The 26435-nt window shown below is 44.5% G+C and overlaps 1 protein-coding gene across 1 annotated transcript in view; it reads left to right on the top strand.

The window, feature by feature from the left end:
• The first annotated feature begins 6316 nt into the window (after nt 1-6316).
• Nucleotides 6317-26435, top strand: part of LOC124606220 (bromodomain-containing protein 4-like) — a 94757-nt gene continuing 74638 nt past the window's right edge. The window contains exon 1 of the mRNA XM_047138194.1: nt 6317-7037. Within this exon, the coding sequence (XP_046994150.1) occupies nt 6317-7037 (721 nt within the window). The remainder of the gene's footprint in view (nt 7038-26435) is intronic.

Here is a 26435-nt window from a genome sequence, read left to right as displayed (position 1 = left end):
AGGTATATTTTTCTTGTAGTTTTGTAGGTTTTGGGAGTTACAATATTCAATCTCGCTATGTCAGTCCTGTGTTCTCTAATCCCTGTATCCGTTATGATGCTCGTTATTAGCTCAGGATTATTTGTTTCTAAGATGTCAAACGTGTTTTCACAACCGTTTACTATTCACGTGGGCTATGAACTAACTGCTCGAAAGAATTTTCGGAGAATGCGTTTAGTACAATTTCGGATGATGTTTTACGCGTACCTCCGGAATTAAACATGTATTTTCGCCAACATATCGAGGGTAAATTAAAGTCACCACCAACTATAATTGTATGAGTCCTGTAGGTGTTTGAAATCAAACTCAATTTTTCTTTGAACCTTTCAGCAATTGTATCATTTGAATTGGGAGGTTGGTAAATTGATCCAATTATTATTTTATTCCGGTTACCAGGAATGATCTCTGCCCATACTAACTCACAGGAACTCTCTACTTCAGTTTCGCGACAAGGTAAACTACTTCTAACAGCAACAAATACACCACCGCCAACGATATTTACCCTATCCTTTCGGAACACCGTTAGCTTCTTCGCAATAATTTCGGCTGAACTTCTCTCAGTGCTATAACGATTTGAGCATCATTGTTTTCTATTAGTGCTTGGAGCTCTGGTAGTTCCCCAACACAGCTACGACAATTTACAACTGTTATACCGACAGTTCCTGTATCTACGTTCTTCCAGTAATCGGCGTGCACCCTTTGTGAGTGAAGCCCTTTTTGTGTTTTCTCGAGACCCTCTAACGTAAAAAACCTCCCAGTCCACGCCACATAACCGCTGCTACTCGTTTACCCGCCTCCTGCGTGTAGTGGACTCTGACCTATTCGGCGGAACCCGAAACCCAAATACCCTAAGGCTCAAGTCGAGGAATCTGCAGCCTACACGGACGCAGAACCGTTTGTGCCTCTGATTCAGATCCTCCACTCGGCTCTGTACCAGAGGTCCGCCATCGGTTCCGTCGACTATGTTGCAAATGGTCAGCTTAGATTTCCTCTCGCAAGCAAGACTGGCAACCTTTACCACTTCTGTTAGCCGCTCGAAACCAGAGAGAATCTCTTCCGATCCAAAGTGACACACATCATTGGTTCCGACCTGAGCTATTTCTGTACAGTTACGCACTCTAACGGCGCGGGGGGAAACGAACACCTATATTTTTCCAAATGGTTCAAATGGCTCTGAGCACTATGGGACTCAACTGCTGAGGTCATTAGTCCCCTAGAACTTAGAACTAGTTAAACCTAACTGATCTAAGGACATCACAAACATCCATGCCCGAGGCAGGATTCGAACCTGCGACCGTAGCGGTCCTGCGGTTCCAGACTGCAGCGCCTTTAACCGCACGGCCACTTCGGCCGGCTATATTTTTCCGTGCGATCTCTGATTTCCCTTATTTTATTATGGTGATCATTCCTCCCTATGTAGATCGGCGTCAAAAATATATTTTAGTATTCGGAGGAGAAAGTTGATAACTGATATTTCACTAGAAGCTCCTGCAGCAACGAGAAAAGCCTTCGTTTTAATGGTTACTACCCCCCTTCACGTACTTGTCCGTGGCATTCTCTCCCCTGTTTCACGATATTACAGACGAGCTGTCCTTCTTTGAACCTTTTCAATGTCCTGCTTCAGTCCACTTTGTTGTAGATCCCACGCTGCACAGCAATGCTCAAAGAGAGGGCGGACAAGCGTTATGTAAGCAGTCTCTTTCGTAGACCTGCTGCACTTTGTGAATTATTGGCAGAACAGTTAGAGTCTTTGGTCTGCTTTCCCCACGATTTAAGTTATTCGTAATTTTAATCTCTAAGTATTTATTTGAATTTACAGCCTTTAGACTTGTGTGGTTTACCGTGTAACAGAAATTTAGCGGATTTCTTTTAGTAGTAATGCGGATTTTACGCACGATACAGATATCTCGTCTAAATCTTTTCCAATTGGATTTGGTTATCTCCTGACTTTACAAGATGCTAAATGACATCATCATCTGCATACAACATAAGACGGCTGCTCAGATAGTCTGATACGTCGTTTATGTGGATGAGGAACAGAAGAGGGCCTATAACACTTCCTTGGAAATCGCCATTTATTACTTCTGTTTTACTCAATGACTTTCCGTCTATAACTTCGAACTGCGACCTTTCTGATAGGAAATCACGAATCCAGTCGTACAACAGAGATGATACTCGAAAGGCACGCTATTTTATTAGAAGTCTCTTGTGAGAAACGGTGTCAAACGTTTTCTGGAAATCTAAAAATATGGAATCAGTTTCACATCCCTAGTCGATAGCACTCATTACTTCGTGAGATTAAAAAGCTAGTTGTGTTTCACAAGAGCGACATTTTCTGAATCCGAGCTGTCTATTTGTCAACAAATCGTTTTCTTCGCGGCACTTCATATTGTTCTAACACAGTGTACGTTCCAAAATCCTACTACAAATCGAGGTTAATGATATGGGTCCGTAATTCAGCGGGTTACTCCTATTTCCTTTCTGGGTATTGGTGTAACTTGCGCAGCCTTCTAGTCTTCGTGTATGGATATTTCGACGAGCGAGCGGTTGTATATGATTGCTAAGGGTTAAGCTATTATATCAGCATACTCTGAAATGAATCTGACTGGCATATAATCTGGACTGGAGGCCTTGCCCTTATTAAGTAACATAAGGTGCTTCGCTACACCGAGGATACCTACTTCTCAGTTATTCATGTTGGCAGTTGTACTTCATTCGAATTCTGGAATATTTACTTCGTCTATGTCTGTGTATTACTACTTCGTCGTTTAGTGATTTAGTGTCATGTATGGGTCATGTACATGTTACTGTTCGTTTGTCTCGTGGTTGGTGTTAATGTCAGAGGAATCCGTTGTGCCGGAGTCTTCATCTGAGCTAATCCACTCGCCTCGCGCTCATCTAAATCGATATGGGTATATTCTCATTTCCTTCTAGACTTTTTTTCCTTTTTCTCAACAGTGTCCTGACTGGTTTGATGCGGCTCATCACGAATTCCTCGCCTGCGTTAGCATCTTAATCTCAGAGTAGTACTTGCAGCCTACGCCGTCAATTAATTGCTATATGTAATCCAATCTCTGTTTTCCTCTACAGTTTTTACCCTCTAGTACCACGGAGGTGGTGTCTTCACAGATGCCCAACCATTCTGGCCCTTCTTCTTGTCATTGTATTTCATATCTTCCTTTCCTCGACGATTCTCCGGAGAATCCCCTCATTCCTTATCTTATTAGTCCACCTTATAGCACCACATCTCAAATGTTTCGATTCTCTTCAGTACTGGTTTTCCCACAGTCCATGTTTCACTACCACCGTGCCTTCTCAGAAATTTCTTCCTCAAATTAAGGCCTATGTTTAACACTAGTAGACTTCTCTTGCCCAGGAATCCCCTTTTTGCCAGTTCTAGTCCACTTCTGATGTTCTCCCTGCTCCGTCCGTCGTAGGCTATTTTGCTGCCTAGGTATCAGAATTCCTTAACTTCATCTACTTTGCGATGACCAATCCTGATGTTAAGTTTCTCGCAGTCCTCATTTCTGCTACTTCTCATTACTTTCGCCTTTCTTCAACTTACTCTCATTCCATATTCTGTAATCATTAAACTGTTCATTCCAGTCAACAGATCCTGTAATTATGCATCACTTTCACTGAGCACAGCAATGTCATCAGAAAGTCTTATCGTTGATATCCTTTCACCTTGAGTTTTAAGTTAACTCCTGAACTTTTCTTTTACTTCCGTAATTGCTTCTTCGATGTATAGATTGAACAATAGGAGCAAAAGACTACACCTCTGTCTTACACTCTTCTTAATCCGAGAATTTCGTTCTTGGTCTTCCACTCTTATTGTTCCCTCTCGTTTCTTGGACATATTGTACATTATGCGTCTTTCCCTGCAGCTTACCGCTATTTTTCTCAGAATTTCGGACATCTTGCACCATTCTACATTGTCAAACGCCTTTTCCAGGTCGACAGATCCCATGAACGTTCCTTGATTTTTCTTTAATCTTGCTTCCATTATCAACCGCAACGTCAGAATTGACCTGTCTGGTGCCTTTGCCTTTCCTAAAGCCAAACAGTCATCTAACAAATTCTCAACTTCATTTTCCTCTCTTCTGCATATTATCCTTGTCAGCAACTTGAATACATGAACCGCTAAGCCGATGGTACGATAACTCTTGCACTTGTCGGCGCTTGCAGTCTTCGGGACTGTGTGGATGATGGTTCTCCGAAAGTCAGATGGTATTTTGCCAGACTCATACATTCTACACACCAATGTGAATAGTCGTTTTGTTGCCACTTCTCCCAATGATTTTAGAAATTCTGATGAAATATGTTCTATCCATACTGACTGTTTCGATATTAAATCTTCCAAAGCTCTTCTAAATTCTGCTTCCAATACTAGATCCCCTGTCTATTCTAAATCGACTCCTATTTTCTCCCCTATCACGTCGTCAGACAAGTCTTTGCTCTTGTAGAGGTCTTCAATGTACTCTTTCCATATATCCGCCCTCTCGTCTGCATTTAACAGTGGAATTCCCATTGCACTATTAATGTTACCATCCTTACTTTTAATTTTGTCGAAAGTTGTTTTGACTTTTCTATACGCTGAGTCAATTCTTCTGACAACGATTTCTTTTTCGATTTCTTCACATTTTTCATGCAGCCATTTCGCCTTAGCTTCTCTGCACCTCCTATTTATTTCATTCCTCAGCGACTAGTATTTCTGTATTCCTGAATTTCTCTGAACATTTTTATACTTTCTTCTTTCCTTGACCAACTGAAATATTCTTGGTTTCTTTGCAGTTACCTTCTTTGTACCTATGTTTTTCTTTCCAGCTTCTGTGATTGCCGTTTTTAGAGATGTCCATTCTACTTCAACAGAACTGGGCACTGATCTATTCCTTATTGCTGTATCTAATGTCTCTTCCTGACTAGTCTCTCGAACTTCAGCCTCCACTTCATCACTACTAAATTGTAATCTGAGCCTATATCTGCTTCAGGGTACGCCTGACAATCCAGTTTATGATTTCAGAATCTCACCTGGCCACGATGTAATCTAATTGAGATCTTCTCGTATCTCCCGGACTTTTCCAGGTATACGTCCTGCTCTTGTTATTCTTCAACAGATTATTCGCTATTACTAGCTGAAATTTATTGCAGAACCCAATTAGTCTTTCTACTCTCTCGTTCCTAGTCGCAAACTCCTATTCTCCCATAACCGCTTCTACTAACGAATTCCAGTCTCCCATGACAATTAGATTTTCATCTCCCTTTACGTACTTAATTATCCTTTCAATATCCTCATATACTTTCTCCATGTCATCATCTTCTGCTTGCGAGGTTGGCATGTATACCTGAACTATTGCTGCCGATGTTTTGATTTGCTGTCGATTCTGATGAGAACAACCCTATCACTGAACTGTTCACAGCAACTCACTCTCTGCCCTACCTTCCTATTCATAACGAAACCTACTGCCGTTATACCATTTTCTGCTGTTGTTGAAATTGTGCACTCAGTTGATCAGAAGTCCTTGTCTTCTTTCCATTTCACTACACTGACCCCAACTATATCTAGATTGAACCTTAACATTTCCCTTTTCAGATTTTCTAACTTCACTACCACGTTCAAACTTCTGACATTCAACGCCCAGACTCGTAAAACGTTATCCTTTCGTTGGTCATTCAATCTTTTTCTAATGGTCGTCTCCTCTGGCAGTCCCCTCCCGGAGACCCGAATGGGGGCTATTCAGGAATCTTTTGCCAGTGGAGAGATCATCATGACACTTTTCAGTTACAGGCCACATGTCCTGTGGATACACATTCTGCGTCTTTAATGCAATGGTTTCCTCCGTCTTTAGCGTCTTTAGAAACAGTTTGCCACCCCAAGCACAAGAGAATGTGCTGGAACTCTGTCCCCCCCTCCGCCCTCTTTGACAAGGCTGTTGGTACAATGAGGGAGACTTCTTGTGCTGGAAGTCTTCGGCCGTCATTGCTGCTGATTTTATTTCAAAATTTAAGCGGTGCCGCATTTCGAACCCGGAACCGAGGACGCTTTGATTGGTAATCAGAGACCCCACGCCTAAATGACGGGTGGCTTCTAGATAGGACGACCAATTTTGGAGGTTTGATCTTTGTGTTTGTTTAATAGCTCCTATTTGTCTCCGTCCATGAGCGTTTCTTGTAGTGTCTCTGTGGTAGTTCCTGGTACGTTTCTATATAAGTGGTCGTACCGCTCACCGTACGGACTCCAGTTGCAGAGATATCCTGTTCCAGGATGAAAACCGAGATGTGTTCGTGCGACGTTATAGAAGAGGCGCGCAAGAACCTCTGGCCAAAGGACGAGAAAATTGCCGGTCAGGAAGGTCTGACAAAATTTTGGAGCGCTGTCACCGCAGAGATTAGGAAGAACTTACTGGACGGGAAGGCCACTCTGCTGAAGAATGTGGGCACTTTCTCGGTGTCCAAGTGGCAGATCGGCAAGAACACGTTCGAGAGCTCGCCGGCGTTCACGCTGTACGGCCGCGCGCTGCAGAAGTTCGGCGTCCGCGCCGAGAAGAAGTGGTGCCCGAAGTCTGCGCCGCGGCTGATGACCGCCGCCACGATGGCGAGCTCGAGCGAGCGCGGCCTGCGGGGGGCGGACGCGTGCCTGGGGGCGGTGCAGCGGGCGCTCGACCGCCGCCTCGCCGCCGGCAGCGCCTCGCTAGTCTTCCCCGGCCTGGGCACACTGCTGGTGGCGCGCGGCGCCGCCCGCATGGTCTTCACCAGGCAGTTCCTCGAGGAGTTCCGCAGGCGCGAGAGGGAGAATCTGCGCAGACTGCGGCCGCCGTCCCCGCAGCCGAAGCCGCCGCCGCCACCGCAGCCGCCGGAGAAGCGTCCCAAGGTGGAGGCGGCCCCGCGCGACAAACCTCAGCAGCCGGCGTTCGTCAGCTGCGAGTGCCCCGACCGCCCGCCTTCCACTCACGACCTGAAGCCGCTCGGAATCCCCAAACAGCAAGTGCCGCACAGTGGTAAGGCATAGTTTTCAAACGTTCTCTTTTGTCCCGGACGGCGACACACTGCCTCGCTGGCTGCCGTCGGATGAGTTACGACAGTCAACACCGGCCTCCTTATACCCGGTTTGAACTGGCGTATTTTTTTAAATTATTTTGTACAACTAGCAATGTAGGACCAAATTGAGGGGCAGTACATGAAATCAACGCCAGGAAATTAATAGCAGATAAAATAAAGTGTATAGGGTAGTAATAATTAAACGTACACTGCTTAAGGGGGCCCCCATGAAAAATGGAACTTGGACAAACATGAGCTGTAGATCGTCAACTGACTATTGCAAAGTACACTACTGGCCATTAAAATTGCTACACCACGAAGATGGCCGGCCGGAGTGGCCGAGCGGTTCTAGGCGCTTAAGTCTGGAACCGCACGACCGCTACGGTCGCAGGTTCGAATCCTGCCTCGGGCATGGGTGTGTGTGATGTCCTTAGGTTAGTTAGGTTTAAGCAGTACTAGGGTACTAGGGTACTGATCACCTCAGAAGTTAAGTCCCATAGTGCTCAGAGTCATTTGAACCATTTTGAACACCACGAAGATGACGTGATACAGACGCGAAATTTAATCGACAGGAAGAAGATGCTGTGATATGCAAATGATTAGCTTTTCAGAGCATTCACACAAGGTTGGCGCCGGTGGCGACACCTACAACGTGCTGACATGAGGAAAGTTTCTAACCGATTTCTCATACACAAACAGCAGTTGACCGGCGTTGCCTGGTGAAACGTTGTTGTGATGCCTCGTGTAAGAAGGAGAAATGCGTACCATCACGTTTCTGACTCTGATAAAGGTGGGATTGTAGCATATCGCAATTGCGGTTTAGTGTATCTCGACATTGCTGCTCGCGTTGGTCGAGATCCAATGACTGTTAGCAGAATATTGAATCGGTGGGTTCAGGAGGTTAATACGGAACGCCGTGCTTGATCCCAACGGCCTCGTATCACTAGCAGTCGAGATGACAGGCATCTTATCTGCATGGCTGTAACGGATCGTGCGGCCACGTCTCGATCCCGGAGTCAACAGATGGGGACGTTTGCAAGACAACAACCATCTGCACGAACAGTTCGACGACGTTTGCAGCAGCATGGACTATCAGCTCGGAGACCATGGCTGCGGTTACCCTTGACGCTGCATCACAGACAGGAGCGCCTGCGATGGTGTACTCAACGACGAAAATGGGTGCACGAATGGCAAAACGTCATTTTTTTGGATGAATCCAGGTTCTGTTTACAGCATCATGGTGGTCGCATCCGTGTTTGGCGACATCGCGGTGAACGCACATTGGAAGCGTGTATTCGTCATCGCCATACTGGCGTACCACCCGGCGTGATTGTAGGGGGTGCCATTGGTCACACGTCTCGGTCACCTCTTGTTCGCATTGACGACACTTTGAACAGTGGACGTTACATTTCAGATGTCTTACGACCCGTAGCTCTACCTTTCATTCGATCCCTGCGAAACCCTACATTTCAGCAGGATAATGCACGACCGCATGTTGCAGCTCATGTACGGGCCTTTCTGGATACAGAAAATGTTCGAGTGCTGCCCTGGCCAGCACTTTCTCCAGATCTCTCACCAATTGAAAACGTCTGGCATGGGCAGCTGTACCTGTACACGCCATCCAAGCTCTGTTTGACTCAACGCCCAGGGGTATCAAGGCCGTTATTACGGCCAGAGGTGGTTGTTCTGGGTACTGATTTCTCAGGATCTATGCACCCAGATTGTGTGAAAATGTAATCACATGTCAGTTCTAGTATAATATATTTGTCCAATGAATACCTATTTATCATCTGCATTTCTTCTTGGTGTAGCAATTTTAATGGCCAGTACTGTAAATCACCTATATACCGTAGCTGCAGTATGTCACTATTCCATCTGGACGCGCGATTTCTTTTCAATAAAAATTAATTTTGTATTTTTACTGTGTAACGCCATTCTTACGACGGCACTTGCGTTATTTTAAAGAAACGTGGTCACATCGATGTTTGATAGTGGCATAAACTTTATCTAATGGTAAAATGTGATCTTAGCTGAATACTTCAATCCCGCGTCCGGCCATCCTGATTTAGGTTTTCCGTGATTTCCCTAAATCACTACAGGCTAATTCCGGGATGGTTCCTTTGAAAGGGCACGGCCGACTTCCTTCCCTATCCTTCCCTAATCCGATGAGACCGATGACCTTGCAGTTTGGTCTCTTCCCCCAAACAACCCAAACCCTAGCTGAATACGTTTGCGGTTTTGCTTTCAATCTTTTATTACAGGGGGGAGGGACTATTTTATTAACTAATTTATTATTTTCAGATTTTTGCTATTCTTAGATATCTTTTACGTTGCGACTTTCTGACGAGGCAAAAGACATAAATATAACAATAATAATAGTAATAATAGTAAACTCTGTTTATATGAGGCACTCTTATCACTGCTGGCCGCAATTTACATATATTTATATATTTTTAAAGTTTCTTTTAGCATTTGACCACACTTACTTGGGAAGCAAGCGTGACGACTGTGTGCCACGGCTAAGATGCTACCTGTACGTTTTAAGGTCCCTATATATCAAGCGTCTGCTGCCATAATGTATAATATGAGGGCTGGAAGTTAAATAGAGGCAACTATTTATTCACAACCGATACAAAAGAGTTAGATGTCTGCACCTGTTACTGTACTTCAGAGTAGTCACCAGCGTAGTGTAGAACCGTTGCCAGCGATGTGGAAGGCGTAGTATATTATTAGCAGAGCCTGTTCTGTTGATGGTGGGAATGGAGCGGTGTACTGCCTGTCGAATCTCTGGAACAGTTCTGAAGCGAATGCCACGAAGTGGTTCGTTCATCTTCGGAATCAAATCAAAGTCACAAGGACTTAAGTCTAGGGAGTATGGTGGATGGTACAGTACTTACCAGTTCCATCGACCGAACAGAGCAGGCGCAGCTTGCGCTGTATGCGCCCGCGCATTGTCATGCAAAATGATGGGTGGGTTGCGCAGAAAGTGTCGCCGCTTCCTTCGCAAAGCTGGTCGCAGATGATGCTCGAAAAACGAACAGTAATACTGTGCAGTGACAGTCTGCCGTGGAGGAACGTAATGCGTCAGGATAATACCGTCACAGTCGTACACGAGAATCACCATAACTTTAGACCGCTCCATTCGCACCATCAACAGAACAGGCTCTGCTAACGGTATACTACGCAACCCCCGTATTTTTGTAAGTTGCTCTAGAACTACTGTTCTAACGTTGTAATAGAATTTTTTGATAGCCTAAGGATGGTACTGTTTACTGAAACCGGTCGCCAGCAGGCAAAACAAATAAACTGCGACTGTAGACACAAAAATATATTTTTTGATAGTAATACAATGAACTTTTAAAAACATACGAGTATGTAAGAAGACGCGGAAGAGAAATAACGGATAAACTGTTGAAACAAACACATTTTAATGTCCACATGAGATAATAACAGGCCGCGCGGGATTAGCCGAGTGGTCTGGGCGCTGCAGTCATGGACTGTGCGGCTGGTCCCGGCGAAGGTTAGAGTCCTCCCTCGGGCATGGGTGTGTGTGTCTGTCCTTAGGATAAGCTTAGGGACTGATGACCTTAGCAGTTAAGTCCGATAAGATTTCACACACGTAACATTTCTTAATTACGTACCATGTTTACTTTAAGGACGACACACCTTGCTCAATCTGACGACTATACGCATCCAAAACAGCATGGAGTCGCACTAGGGATATCACTTCACAGTTGTTCGCAGCACTTTTCGAACAGTCGTCTATACAATGTTCAGCTCACGCACTGCTTGAATATCGCACACTGAGTCCAACATTCTCAGCCACACACAACCGGCCTTCTGCCTCTCCCAGGAGCAATTCCCAAATCACTATTTAATTCGAACTTCCGAATCATGTTCCTCAATCCCAGCGCGGAAAGAGGACCTCCTTTTATCGCGTAGATATTCGCGAAGAGCAGCAGCAATGTTGCTGTTATTTTGATAAAAACGCTTTATCACCAAAGAACTCCTCACCTTTTCCAGATCCATGTTGACTGTCTGCAACTGTGATGCACACTGATGCCTGTGATTCAATCCTACGTCGCCGCATCAGTACCGGCGCCTAACGGCAACTCATGACATTAACACTACTAACAACGCAAATCCTGCAGCGCAGTCTTAATATCATTCCAATGACGCTTGATCTCCGTCGACACTGCCTCAAGTAGCAAACGTTTGATTAGAACCACACTGTACACAAATCCTAAGCAGAAAAACAAATCCTAAGCAAGTAAACTGGGTGATACAAAAAGCGTGTCCCACAGGACAGACAGGATGAAACAGAACTCCATCGACAAACTCTTAGAGGTGGTAGTATGGACCAAAACAAGAAAAAAAAAATTCCAGTAAATAAGTGCTGCCAGCCGGTGTGGCCGAGCGGTTGTAGGCGCTTCAGTCTGGAACTGCTGGACCGCTACGGTCGCAGGTTCGAATCCTGCCTCGGGCATGGATGTGTGTGATGTCCTTAGGTTAGTTAGGTCTAAGTAGTTTTAAGTTCTAGGAGACTGATGACCTCAGCTGTTAAGTCCCATAGTGCTCAGAGCCATTTTTGAAATAAGTACTATAAAATGCGTACCTTACGAGCTATGACCACTTGTTCATCTTGGCTACTGTGAAAAACATTTCATCTATCGAACAAGTGCTCATAACTCTTAAAGTATGCGCTTTAAAGCTCTTGTTTGCTGAATATTTTTTCCTTGTTTTGGTTCATACGGCCATACCTCAAAATATGGAAAGCAAAGAGTTTGCAGGAAAAGAGATTTGTTTCACAGCAACAAAGATGAAGATGTGCTCTTATCTTAAGGTACGTATTTTAGACCCCATGTTTACTAGACTTTTTTTTTGTTTGGTCCATACTATCACCCTATTTGTCGTATTGGACGTGACTTTTGAATCACACTTTAAATTAGCATGATCAACAATGTAGCACAGGAATTAACTTAATTCTTTACCAGGAACTCCCCAATAGAATAGGAGTGAACGATGAGGGAATTCTTCTGTTTGGACTTGAAAGAGCCAGGATTGCTGCTACATTTTCTTAGTTCTTATTTGAAAATCCATGCAGCAGAATAGTCGGTTACTTTTCGGTTCAATAAACGTTGCTGTGTGATATTTTTTGTTCGGCACACTTCAGTTTAGTAGATCGTTGTCAGCACTATTTACGCTTTGCTGTTTGTTCGCGGTATCAAGGAAGTTCACAGGTCTAGTGGCTGCAAAAAAAGAGGCAGTCTATCGATTTAACGTCATGAGCCTTTAAAAATGAATGGGAATGACATAAGAGAGAGATGAGAATTCTCAATATATATTATGCAGACGCATAAGGAACGGGTACTTCAAATTTGCTATGAAACGATATTACAGCACCGTTCAGAAAGAATTGAAAGATTTAGTTGACAATGAAAAAGTGCAAAAAGTTACGACAATCGACAGACGGGATTCATTGTTCTGTACATCAAGAAGCACTTTACGCAAAATTTCCAGGCCGCAGCGTGTGAAGAAATTAGTGTTTTGAATAGTAAAATTCCTGAAGTTGCACTTATTAATCCACTATCACATGCAACAATTTTCGATGGAAATCAACGGAGAGTACGGAGACTTATGTACTGTTGCAAGGTACGCTGATTAAGTCACGTGGTATACCTGGAACGATTTTTTTGTTTCAAACTGGCTGTTATTGAATTTATAAAGAAGAAAATGAGTACATGAACAAAAATTAGAACATCCAGACTGGATTGCAGACCTCTCATTTTAAGTGGACATGTCTGCACACTGCAAAGTGAGAAACAGCTTCTTTCTGTTTTGATGGGGATGCATTTAAAAAGGAAATTGGTTTATAGAAGGGACGAATTCTGACACACACACAGTCCAGTTCCCCTAGCTCATCGCCGTTAAAGAAAACGCGATGTTTGAAGAATTCATTGCAGCTTGAAAGAATTACAGGGTAGTTTCCTAAACGTTTTGAGCACACTGCCAATCGTACAACTGTTTTCGAGCTGTTTTGGAGACCGTTTGCAATTTCGTTGAAAGTGCCACTGTGCATATACAGATGTAAATGACTGACCTGCAAGGTGACTCCCGTTTTAGCGACAAATCCTTTTACGTTAAGACTATCTAGCCCATTTACATTGCTTTCCTTCGGTAGAGTTTGCACGTCTCCACAACGAGGTTGTAAAAGTGATACAATATTTCGATCGACATACTTGTGTGAAAGAGCTTTTTTAGATTATGAAACTAAATAAGTCATGATTGCGTGGCAACCTGAGTGCGAAAATCTGTGAAACTATTTTCGTGTGCCTGCATGCCGACAATTTGTACCGGGTGACAATTACTGGGTGATTATAATTAAACTTTCAAACCGCTGTAGAAATAGCACCACAGGTCAGAATGACGCCAAATTGCAACGGAATATTATCGGAGAAGGGGGAAAACGTATGGTAGAAGAAAAATAAATAGTTACAAAATGTAGCAATAGGTGGCGCTGTAGGCATCATAATTTAATAGTGGTCGACTACAAATGACAAATGAATCATACAACAATGCCTAAGGTGTACGTTTGACGTTAAACAAACTGTACTACTCAGTGTGCATGGGTGTACAGATTTGGTACTGTTAGTTACGTAAGCCCATCCACCACGGCAAGGTCGTATCACGTCGGATGGGAAAAATCGGTTTTTAATTGTCCTGATGCAAAAACCGCATAAAAAGCATCAATCAAAATCAAATCGGATTATTAATTTCCGATTGACTGGCGCAAAACATGTTCAATATGCTGTCCACTGTCTTCTGCAACAAGCTGAAATCGAGGAACAGCATGTTCCACAACTGATCGAAGTGTTTCCGGGGTCACGTTCAGAATGTGTTGCGCAACGCGTGCCTTCAATGCAGCTAAGTTTGCAATTGGAACACTGAACTCGACATCTTTCAGATAGCCCCACAGCCAGAAGTCGCACGGATTAAGGTCAGGTGATCGGGACGATCATGCTGCAGGGAAATGGCGGCTGATAATTCTAGCACTTCCGAAATGGCACTTCAGCAGCTGCTTAACTGGATTTGCAATGTGCGGAGGCGCGCCATCTTGGATAAAAATGATCCCATCCACACATCCACGCTGTTGGAGAGCTGAAATGAGGTGGTTGCACAAAAGACACTCATAACGCTTACCAGTGACGGTACAGGTAACAGGACTTGAAGCACCTGTCTCTTCGAAAAAATATGGTCCTATGGTAAATGATGCCGTAAACCCGCACCACACAGTAACCTTTTCAGCATGAAGTGGTACTGGTTGATCTGCGTGTGGATTTTCCGTTGCCCATATTCGACAATTCTGTGTATTGGCATATCCTGTCAGATGGAAGTGGGCTTCGTCTGTCCACAAAATCTTCCACAGCCAATCATTGTCCACTTCCATGCGAGTAAGAAATTCCAAAGCAACGGTCTGTCTTGCTGGCAGGTCAACAGGAAGCAACTCGTGCACATGGGTAATTTTGAATGGATAGCAAAGAAGGGTGTTACGTAGGATTTTACGCACCGTGCTCATTGTTATGTCCAATGTTCGAGTAATTCTTCGTGCACTACACGTTTGTACACCACCATTCGTCTCCTCCTGCATTGTTGTGGCCACTGCTTCCACTGATGTCGAATCAATTCGTTCCCTCCCTCTACCAGGTTGCACACCAAAAGAACCCATCTTTTCGGATTTCCGAATCATTTTCTCCACATCCACGGCAGTCATCGGACCAATGCCTTTTTTCAAAGCTTTCAGTGTCCGGAACTTCTGATGAGCGACGTGTGCATAGTCACCATTCTTGTAATACAGCTTTACGAGCAGAGCGCGATCCTGCATTGAGACAGTCATGGTGAACGTCGCAGACGCGAAAGGAGGAAAAGCCGTGTACCCGGCGTGTTTGTACAATCTTCAACGGGTAGTGGGCATGACAGGTGTTTCCATTTACGTATTCTGACTCATACAGCACCATCTATTGATCAATTTTCACGCTATTGTTTTTCTTCTGCCTTTTTTTTCTTTTAATTTGTTGTAAAGTCTTATGGGACCAAACTGCTGAGGTCATCGTTCCCTAAGCTTACACACTACTTAATCTAACTTTAACTTACGCTAAGGACAACACACATACCCACGCGAGAGGGAGGACTCGAACCTCCACGGGGGTAGCCGTACGAACCGTGCAAGGCGCTACAGACTACGCGGCTACCCCGCGCTTCTGCGATATGTTTTCCCCCTTCTCCGATAATATTCCGTTGCAATTTGACGTCATTTTGACCAGTGGCGTTATTTCTGCAGCATTTTGAAAGTTTAATTATAATCACCATGTATATTATCTTTTGAATGCGCCAAAAATAATTGAATAATGCTGGAAAGTCGTTTTGTTCGTAATCTATGCTGTGCATAGTGTGAAATACAAAACCAAGTCCTACACTACTACAAACGCAACTGCACAGTCACTTCAACAGGCACGTTCGCTGTTTTCCCCTCTTCCCCTACTCACACTCAGACAGTGAAGTGTGGCAGTGGGGGAAGTGTGCAGCCAGGTGGAGCCCTATGGCACTTGTGTCAGGACACGACTTGCGAGCCGTACTCTTGGCCACCACTTATCTAACTGGATATGGTGACACTGCCTGAAAATCTCTTCCGGGCTGGCTGGCTCATCAACCTTCGTCGTTTGTCTGCGTGGCAGATTCGGAGGCAGCTCGCCCCCTCAAATACTGGAAGTGGTTCATTGATGCGCTCGGCTGTATGGGCGGGTCGCTGAGATGCTTTTAAATTATACTTCAAAATGCAAAAATTCGACAGGAATATGATTCTTGCATCAATTGAAAGGGAAAAATATGTACGTTATAGAAATGTGTGTTTATTTTAGTGTACACAATTCAAATAGACGACATAACGAGAATAAGAAATACGAAAATCGCGTAAAAGGAAATTTTATTTACTCTCTTTCTCTCTTCAGTGGTACTATTAAGTTCCTGTCTGCACTCACAGAAATAGTACTGAAACGTTGGAAAACCCCACAGTGTCGACTCTCCCTTAACCTTCCAAAACTAACGGTCGACAGACCACCTCTTGGAGAACTAACCTCTAAATTTTTGTGTATAAAGTTACATGGATAACGCGAAAATTGCCGCCCTAGTAATAGCTCTTAAAGTGGGGAATTTGCAAAAAATTTCACTCTGACTACATCCTGTAATTCTCGGTCAGAACAGTGACTGGAAGTTAGTAACTAAATACCAGAAGTCCACACATTCATTACCAGTGCAAATGATGACACAGGCGATCGTCCTGGATTCCTCAAGTATGAAATCGAATTGAACTGCTCTGAAGGTGCTGCGATTTACGCTCACCGTAAGTATGACTGCAGATGTGCTGCTCCCTTCATTACGACGGAGTCGTCAGCACCTTTGTGGGACTCCAAGGCGTGGCAGCCTCTATTGCGCTACTATGCCAAGTCGATAAGGACAGATCTGCTGCTAGCCCCAATTCGATGTGGACACTCTCGCGTCCTACCCCGATCTGCTTCCCTCGTGACGTTCACTTACGCTCCGCCTATTCCTTTGCCGTTAGCAGTCCTATTCACCAATTGCAAAATTACGAACCACTGCGGTCAAATGACAAGGATTCCTTCCAACAGAGACTCCAACCCGCTATAAACAGCGCATCTTTTTTCAGACTCAAGTGACAACATGAGTCTCTCCCCTATTACCACAAAGCATTTATTTTTTATGCTTCAGATAGAATTAATTTTGGTATGGTAATCCTGGAAGCGTTGCAGGACGCTAAGGCCTCAACTTATTCAAATCCGCACCCCAAAACGAGACTGCTGAGCAGTAATCAGTGACTTTTGGGAATCTAAGGAAGCACATATGCATAGTAATATTGAAAAATCAGTGAAGTTCACTTAATTTTGCTGCAGACCGTTTACACTACACATAGTTTACTGTTAGGTTGTCTTAACAATTCATTGTTGCAGTAAAGTTACCAGCATGCCGATTCTTTTCACGTTTAATGTGACGAATTATACAGTCATCAGAGCCCGAAAACTGAGAGGATATACCCACCTCTTCCTGGGACATTGGCTGTTGTGGCTGATCGTCTATTTCCCATAATTCTTGCTCACTTCCCTTTGACAGAAACATGCGACTACAGACGGTGACTGATATTGTGTACCAATCTTTGAACATAGAAAGAACATTTAGATCAGGACTTGGACGTCAGAAATGGAAATGAAGACAGAGACTTCAGTCACGAAACAAAATGAACTACTCGTTTTACAGACAAACGAAACACAAACTTACGTGATTCATCACTTGTAAGGTCTGGAGAGCACGAATCTCCTCTATCATATCTTCTATTTCTGATCCTGGAACTCAATAAAAAAAATTTTTAATAATCCGAAATCTCCGCCTCTGTCTGCTTGCTAAGGGTCATATAAGTAATACAACACAATTTTTTTCTGAAATCAGGTCTGTTTTATCCAGGATTCCAATATACCATATTATTCTCCACTCTTTCGATTACAAAAACCAATTTTTCAACTTAATCTCCGTTCAATGCGACGGCCTTACGCCACCTTACTGGGAGGGCCTCTATCCCGCATGATACCATTATATGGGTCGACGTCAGAGCCAATGTCTTGCAGTGTCAGTAACTTCCCCATCATCCACGCGCTACTTCTCGAGTTGTGCATCGTTCATCCGGCCAAACAGACGGAAGTCGGAAGGTACTGCAGGGTGGATAAGTCCAATGAAAAGTTGTGAGCTCCTCTCGCGAGTGCAACTTGTGTGAGGCCTTGCGTTGTGATGGAGAACAAGAAGTTCGTTGCATTTTTGTGGCGACCACCACGCTGAAGTCGTTTCTTCAATTTCCTGGGATAGCACAATATGCTTCAGAGCTGGTTGTTGCAGAATGATGGAGATCATCAAACAGAAGAACCCAATAAGAGTTCCAGAAGACGGTCGCCATGACTTTACCGACGACAGGTGCGTCTTTGAACTTTTCTTTCGATGTGGTACGGCGTGGCGCTATTCAATGGATTGCCGTTTCGTTGCCGGTTCGAAGTGATGAACCCATGTTCTGTCTCTTGCGCGATTTCGACAAAAAAATGTCACTATCTTCCTCGTAACGCGAAGCAATTCCGCTCGGATGGTCCTTCGTTGCTCTTCACGGTCTTATATTAGGCGGCGAGGAACCCAGTAGGCCCGGCCGGTGTGGCCGTGCGGTTCTAGGCACTTTAGTCTGCAACAGCGTGACCGTTACGGTCGCAGGTTCGAATCCTGCCTCGGGCATGGGTGTGTGTGATGTCCTTAGGTTAGTTAGGTTTAAGTAGTTCTAAGTTCTAGGGGACTGATGACTTCAGATGTTAAGTCCCACAGTGGTCAGAGCCATTTGAACCATTTTTGAACCGAGTGTGCGCACACCTTTGAGTACCCCAACTGGTGGCAGAATGTGTCAGCACTACATAGGCGTCCAGTAGAGCTGTGCGGTGTTTGACTGTGACCCATCGATCATCTCGAATACGAGTGTCCGCACGTTCCAGCACCGCAGGAGTCACAACTATGTGCGGCCGGCCGGCACGCGGGAAATCGGACAGATTTGCGTGACCTTGTTGCGATGGCGACAGACGCCTCGCCCACGATCGCAGTGCGTTTTTTCACTGACAGGTCTCCATGGACATTATGCAAGCGCTTATGAATATTTGCCAGGCTCTGATTTTTCCGCCAAAAGAAACTGAGTAACGGCTCTCTGCTTCGAACGCACCTTGTTACACACGCCATTTTCAACACTACGTGTAGCCCCACCATTTATCGGCATTTATGGAAACTATAGGGCCTGAAGGGGGAATAGTTCGTGGTGTCCCACAGCAAATTCCGCATCTTTTCAGCCGAATTTGGTAGAAGAAAAAACATGTTGCATTACTTATTGAACGCCCCTCGTACTTCCGTAAACACCAGCGAAAGAACTACAAATGTCTCTTTACCTGTACTTCTCTCAGTCACCACTGGGTAGAGAAACCCGATATTAGCAGCCACAGAACGAGGAACTACTTGCACATTACGTGACGAAATGGTTTCCGCGACACGTCGAGTGACCTTCAGGTGACAGGAAGTCGCTAGCCCGTAGGCGAACGACAGGCGAGCGTGCCCGAACCGCGTACAAGCACCGTGCTAATAGCATCTTAGTTGAACGTGCTGGCAGATAAAAACTGTGTGCCCGACCGGGACCGGGATTCCAATAATGTTTTAAACTGCTTTCGGAACGGAGGTGGGGTAATTTGAGTTGGGGTGTCTCACTCGACTCTATCTGCTCTACCAGCCGCCCTTGCCACCCACCTCTTACTCTGTTTTAACTGCTTCCAGATGTGTTTAGCCCTTTGTTCTGCCACGCACCCTCTTTTGGTTTCTTAGGAGTAGCTCTCTGGTGAATATAAGATCTTAACGATTCACCATCCTTGAGACTAGCTGATGATGGAAGAACAGCTGAAGAAGTTGACATGTTTTCCTCTGAGAGAGTGGGTTCTGTTCACACCTTTAATACTTTGACTATAATTGATGTGGTGTGGGACGGTGTCGCATGTTGAGCCCGGGGGCAAACTCCACTACGTGCTACCATCTACCGAATTCACTATTTCTCTCACCTTACGCCGAGGTGACAAAAGTCATGGGATATCCCCTAATATCGTGTCGGATCTCCTTCCTTTCGGCATAGTGGAGCAGCTCGGCGTTGTATGGAATCAACAAGTCGTTAGAAGCCCCCTGCAGAAATACTGAGACGTGCTGCCTCTATAGCCGTCCACAATTGTGGAAGTGTTGCCGGTGCAGGATTTTGTGCACGAACAGACCGCTCGATTGTGTCCTATAAATGTTCGATTGAATTCTCGCCGGGAAATCTGGATAGCCAAATCGTTGGCTCGAATTGTCCAGAATGTTTTTCTAACCAATCGCGAACATCTGTGATCCGGTGGCACGGCGCGTTGCCATCCATAACAGTTCCATCGTTGTTTTCGAACATGAGGTCCACGAGTGATTGCAGTTGGTCTACAAGTAGCCGAACATAACCATTTCCAGTCAATGATTGGTTCAGTTCGACCAGAGCACCCATTCAGTTCTGTGTAAGCATAATCCATTATAGAGCCGCCAGCAGTTTTCACAGTGCTTTGTTGACGACTTGTGCCCGTGACTTCGTGAGGTCTGCGCCACACTAGAACCTATAACCAGCTCTTGCCCGCTGAAAACGGGACTCACCTGCACAGGCCACCGTTTCACAGTCGTCTGGGGTCCAACCCATATGGTCACAAGTCCAGGAGATGCGCTGCAAACGATGTCGTGCTGTTAACAAAGGCACTCGTGTCGATCGTCTTGCGCCGCACTGTGCTAACGGATACGTCCGTCTTACGTCCCACATTGATTTCTGCGGCATTTGAGACAGTGTTGCTTTTCCGTTAGCACTGACAATGGCAAACCCACTGATCTCGGTCGTTAGGTGAAGGCCGTCGGTCACTGTGTTGTCTTTGGTGTGAGATAATGCCTGAAATTTGATATTCTCGACACACTCTTGACACTGTGGATCCTGGAATACTGAATTTCCTAACGATCTCCGAATTGGAATGCCCCATGCATCCAGCCCCAACTACTATTTCATGCTCAAAGTCTGTTCATTTCCGTCGAGCAACCATAATCACGTAAGAAAACTTTTTCACATGAATCACCTGAGTACAAATGACAGCTCCGCCAATGCACAGCCATTTTATACCTTGTATGCGCGATACTATAGCCATTTGTCTATGTGCATATAGCTATCCCGTGACTTTTGTCACCTCAGTGTGTTTTACTATTGTCGATCCTACCGGTGTTCATGACGTTTATAGCCTTCTCACTTTTACTATTAAGAATGTCCCTGCTTGAAACAATTATTATTCCCTTATTGTCTCTGCACGTCATACTGTTGATGGGGAAAGAGGTGGGGGGGGGGGGGTAGGGTAAGATGTGGGTGAGGTGAGGTGCCTCTGACCGTAGATTAGCCCTGCTGGGAGTGTGCCTTAACTGTTCTGTGACCTGCATACTGGCCAAATGGTTCAAATGGCTCTGAGCGCTATGGGACTCAACTGCTGTGGTCATCAGTCCCCTAGAACTTAGAACTACTTAAACCTAACTAACCTAAGGACATCACATACACCCATGCCCGAGGCAGGATTCGAACCTGCGACCGTAGCAACAGTGTGGCTCCGGACTGGAGCGCCTAGAACCGCACGGCCACCGCGGCCGGCTGCATACTGGCCAGCCAATACACTTTTATTTCACTTTTATTTCTCATCTCTGCCATCAATATTGCTTTGAGTGCCTCAATTTTACCACTGCTACAAACTACCACAGTTCGGAGAAATTTCTGGCTAAAGTCACTGACTCCAAATAGACAGTTTCTTGAACGAGGGAGAGATATCCTCACTGCCTAGGCCCTTAAACAGCCCTCCCGAACAAACCGATATTGAACCTGGAACCCTTGCCTTTTGTGGACGAGGTTACAAGAGAAACTCTGTGAAATTTGGAAGGTAGAAGAGAGGTACTGGCGGAAGCACAGCTGTGAAGGCGAGTGTGATTAGGGCTTGGATAGCTCAATGGGTAGAGCTCTTGCCCACAGAAGACAAGGGATCTTTTTCGAATCCCAGCGCAGCATGTAGTTTTAATCTTCCACGAAGTTTCACATCAACACACAATCCGCTGCAGACTGAAAATTCGTTTTGAAATCGTGTTAATTTATTCATCCGTTACTGCTCGGTAGAATAATTTCATTTAAGTTATGTGCTCAGATTCTAAGGTCTGCGAGTTTCTTTCTCGGAATCAGGGAATCAGGAGCAGATACCGTCCGGTTTTAATGAAAGTGCAGCTACTCATGGACGTCCAGTGTGGGCTGCAATTATCGTATGCCAGCTAAATTTGGCAGATATACTAATGCGTTAATGCGGAAACGATTTAAGCGGGAAAAAAATTAGTTCCAGTTTTGGCCACCAAACGCAAATCTGGCGGTGTACAGCATCTCGTCGACGTCTCCAGAGGTAATATTGAACAAATCAACATTGTGCCTTTCACTTTTTTTTTACTTTTTGTGCCCATCTCCCGTTCCTAGTCGAGTGCTAGTCAAGCCCAACAGCACTTATGCTCAGTGATGTGACAGGAGCCGGCGTCACCACTGCGGCGAGGCCGCTGGCGGCCTCCATGAGTAGCTGCACTGTAAATATGACCGCCCAGTAGAAATGGTTTGGCTTAAGATAGGCGGGCACTTTTCCTGTATGAACGGCGCCGATGGCAACACTGTACAGCACACGCAACTCTAGGGGCTGCGGCGAGAGCGAGGAGCGATTCTGATAGTACACGCTGTCAGAGACAGCGTCATTTGCTTTCAAAAGTTTGCTAAGTACACAGTTATAAGATGAAACAGGGCACAGTTAGTTTTAATTATCGGTATGGCTATGAGCCGATGTGCAGAGATTTCTGCACAGGGTGAACCAGAATTCCACTGATAAACTTTCAGATGTATTATTATAGACAAAAACAAGAACAATAAGCCTTATAAACATGGGCGTTAAAATGATAGCTTAAGATTTATGAGCACTTGTAAAACAGGAGAGGTGTGTTTCACAGTAGCGAAGATGAGAAAATGCTCATAGCTCTTAAGGTATGCATTTTACAGCCCATGCCTATCAGCTTTTTTTTCTTGTTTTCGTCCACTCTGTCAATTCTGAAAGTATGTCTGTGGAGTTGTGGTTCATCCTGTCGAGAAAATGGCGTTGGTACAGTAACTTTAAAAAATTTATTCCTTGAATAGGTACACATTACAGGTCAACTACTAGAGACATCGTTTTGTTTCTCTGAGGCTGGTAATGTAGTCAACATATCTCGAAAGATGATGTAAATAAAAACAACATTTTTGGTGAAACTTTCAGTTTTGAGTGCCAAAAAATACGATAAAATTGTTGATATAAATATCAATAATACTAATTAGTATCATTTGGATTTGCAGCTCGTTGTGTTGACCGTGTTTGCAGTTACAACTGTAGGGTGTGAGGTCTGCTAGATATGCAAAACACTGTTTTTTCTCAGTACCCAAACATGTTTCAGCACCACTGTGCCATAATCAGTGGGTTTCCGTTTTATTTACTCTTTACACTTGCTGTGCTTGATTTTTCCGGATCACTTGTGTATTATTTACTACAGGTAGCTTGTCATGTTTTCGTGGGGCAAGTGTTTTTTGTGTTTTGGTGAAGTGAAAAGTGTTTTACGACCTTATTTGTGGAAAACACGTGTTATATTTACGTATGCATCCCGACACCTCACCATAATGCGGAGAATAAAAGGGCTTGCCACATTTGTACACCCAACAGAAGGATAGTCTTAGTGTCACTATTCTACAGCAGAGGATCAAAAAAATGGTTCAAATGACTCTGAACACTATGGGACTTAACATATGAGGTCATCAGTCCCCTAGAACTTAGAACTACTTAAACCTAATTAACCTAAGGACACTACACACATCCATGCCCGAGGCAGGATTCGAACCTGCGACCGTAGCGGTCGCGCGGTTCCGGACTGAAGCGCCTAGAACCGCTCGGCCACCGCAGCCGGCTAGCACAGGGTCAAAGTATGAATATTACAGGATTCATCTCCTCATTTCCAAAAAACTGTATCCGTTATCAAGAAACACCCCAAACACTTTCCTTTTGGTTATCGAACTCAGCGGCGGATTCTGAGGCGGCCATGAGCAGAAAATGACTGCAATTTTTATCATGTATTCCTAAGATCACGATCTCGAAGAGTCTTTAAAGTTTTCTTCATATATTTATCCCTTTCCGAGATACAGAGGTTCAAAGTTAGACTAGTTGTACACATAAAAACTACTTACGTAAAGTCAAATGTGAGCAAAAACTTAGTTTATAAAGCGACATAGCAAGGAGAAATATGCTGTAAACAGTCTCCGTTATCATCTGGGAATCCCATGTTGTAGTACAGAAAAGCACATGGATTTTTTTTTTTTTTTTTTTGGTACATAAATCCTGCCTGAACTGTAAAATTAGTTTTGCGTTATTTCAATTTCACGTAATTAAACGATTTAAATTTTATTGACCAATAAATTTCCTTTCATATGAGCTACATGCCTTGCTGGAGCAGGCAAAAGAAGGGCAACAGCAGAAAAATAATGCTGTCGGAGCACAAAAAGTGCGAATATATTCGCGTTTATTTAAAAGACTCTGACAAAAAAGTAGGGTACTAGCTGCCTCATTCTACCTTCCTAAGCACTTTAAAAAATTTTCAAACAAGTTTGCCATGTCAGCATATTTGCGCATTTTTACGCCGAGAGAGAAAAAAGCAGTGGCGTGGCAAAGAGACGGGAAAGTAATAAATACTGGAAGACAATGGCAGTACGAGAGAAACAGAGGGACATAGTCACAGTGGAACATAGTTGAAGTGGTAGAACACTGCTAGGAAAAGAGGGAAGGAGAGAATACCAGCCAGGGAGGTGGAGGGGGGGGGGGGGGAGAAATATAGAGAAAGAGAAAGTGGAAGTGCGTGAGAACCAGTGATTGACAGAGTCTGTGACAATGACAATGAGGGAGAGAGAGGCAATGACTGTGAGAAGAGACAGCAGCAGTAGGAAGGAAAAAGGATAGACATATTAGCTTTGAGAGAGTGTAAGAGGTAGATTGACAGTGAGAGGAGATTGTAGTACTAGGACAGATCGAAGGGGACTGTGGCTGTGAGACAGGAGACAATGACAGAGAGACACAAAGAGATAATTACCATGAGCTGGGCTGAATGAGTGAGTGAGAAAGGGCAACGGGGTATGAGCGACTTAACAGCGATGGACTAGCGGGTGTGAACGAGTTACAGTTAGGGGAGCTTGCGAGCGTTTGAGAAGAGTTGCATGTTAAAAAACGCACGGATATGTTCGCATGCCAAAACTTCTGGCAAAATTTTTAAAGGTGCTGAAGAAGGTGGAAGGGGACAGCTGGTACCCAAATTTTCAGTCAGAATCTTCTATTCGTAAATACATATTGGCCTTTTTTTTTTTTTTTTTTTTTTTTTGCTGCGGTAGGAGCACTTACCTGCTAGTTATTACCGTTAACCTTCACTTTTACTAAACTACTACTACCACATGTACCTCCCACATTATTATCTCTGTTACCACTTTGATGTAAACTACAGAAAACTATCTAGCCGCTTTACAATTTTTGCATCGTAAATTCCCATAGGTAGACCGCCGAACACGTGGGCATTGCATTTAAACAGAAGGAATGGGGTTTCCTGATCTAAGGGAGATCATTCTGTGCAAGAGATGGATAGGAACCCACTTCATGTTGTGTTATAGGCCGGGATGTTATCAAGATACCTGTTCGGACCTTGCCATGCCATACATCCCATTATGAGGAATAATGAAGTTTCGCGTGGCTCCATCGCTGTATGAGACCAATGAAAAATTGTGCAGAAATGTTGATGATCCCTTTCTGAAAATATCTTCTAAGATGGAGATGCAAATACTTCTGAGTAAGGCACGATAGCACACACAGAGATCCGCTGAATACATAACTTTTATATATATGTACTCCAATATTCACTATACTGATTCGACGTAGGGGTATGGGAACTTCTCCGCAGAACTGTAGAAATGGGGACGTTTTTGTTACAATAGCAGCGAGTAATCATTCGTTTTCTCCATTAATAGTCATCAGAAGTTCAGTGACAGATTTGGTGATGGTATTATGAATGTGAAAAATGAGCGCTCATGGGTGCGACAGTCTAATGAAGGCCGAACGTAGTGTCACAACGAACCAGAACAATCTCGCCTCGCTCCTGTCGGTCTGACCACACAATCGGATCGTGCAGCCGATCGCTTTGGAGGATAACACTACTGAGTGCGAAGGACATCGTCTTCATAGTTGGCATTTCCGTACTATCTGTGTACACAATCCCGTAAGACGAGGTGAAAATGCTGAGAGTGTCCCCCATATGGCTGCCACAATACCTGGCGGACAACCTCATGGCAGCGAGCGTGGAAATGTGCCAGACGATGTTTACACGTGATGGCGGCACGAGTGGGACATCTTTTTGTGACAACAAAAGAGACGTGGCTGCCGTGTTGCAATCCTGAAGCAAAGCGCCATTCTGCTCAGTGAAATTACACAGATTCACCGCCACCAAAAAACTTCGGGTAAAGACTGGAGCTGAAAAAGTGATGATAGTCACGTATTGAGAGAGTGACGATGCAATGCTTAACACATTATGTTCCAAAGAGCGATAGCAGCGTGCTGCCAAGATGT

Source organism: Schistocerca americana, chromosome 3, assembly GCF_021461395.2.
Source record: "Schistocerca americana isolate TAMUIC-IGC-003095 chromosome 3, iqSchAmer2.1, whole genome shotgun sequence".
NCBI classification, from domain to species: domain Eukaryota; kingdom Metazoa; phylum Arthropoda; class Insecta; order Orthoptera; family Acrididae; genus Schistocerca; species Schistocerca americana.
The sequence above is the reverse complement of the archived record's forward strand: the minus strand, read 5'-3'. Positions and strand labels throughout refer to the sequence as shown.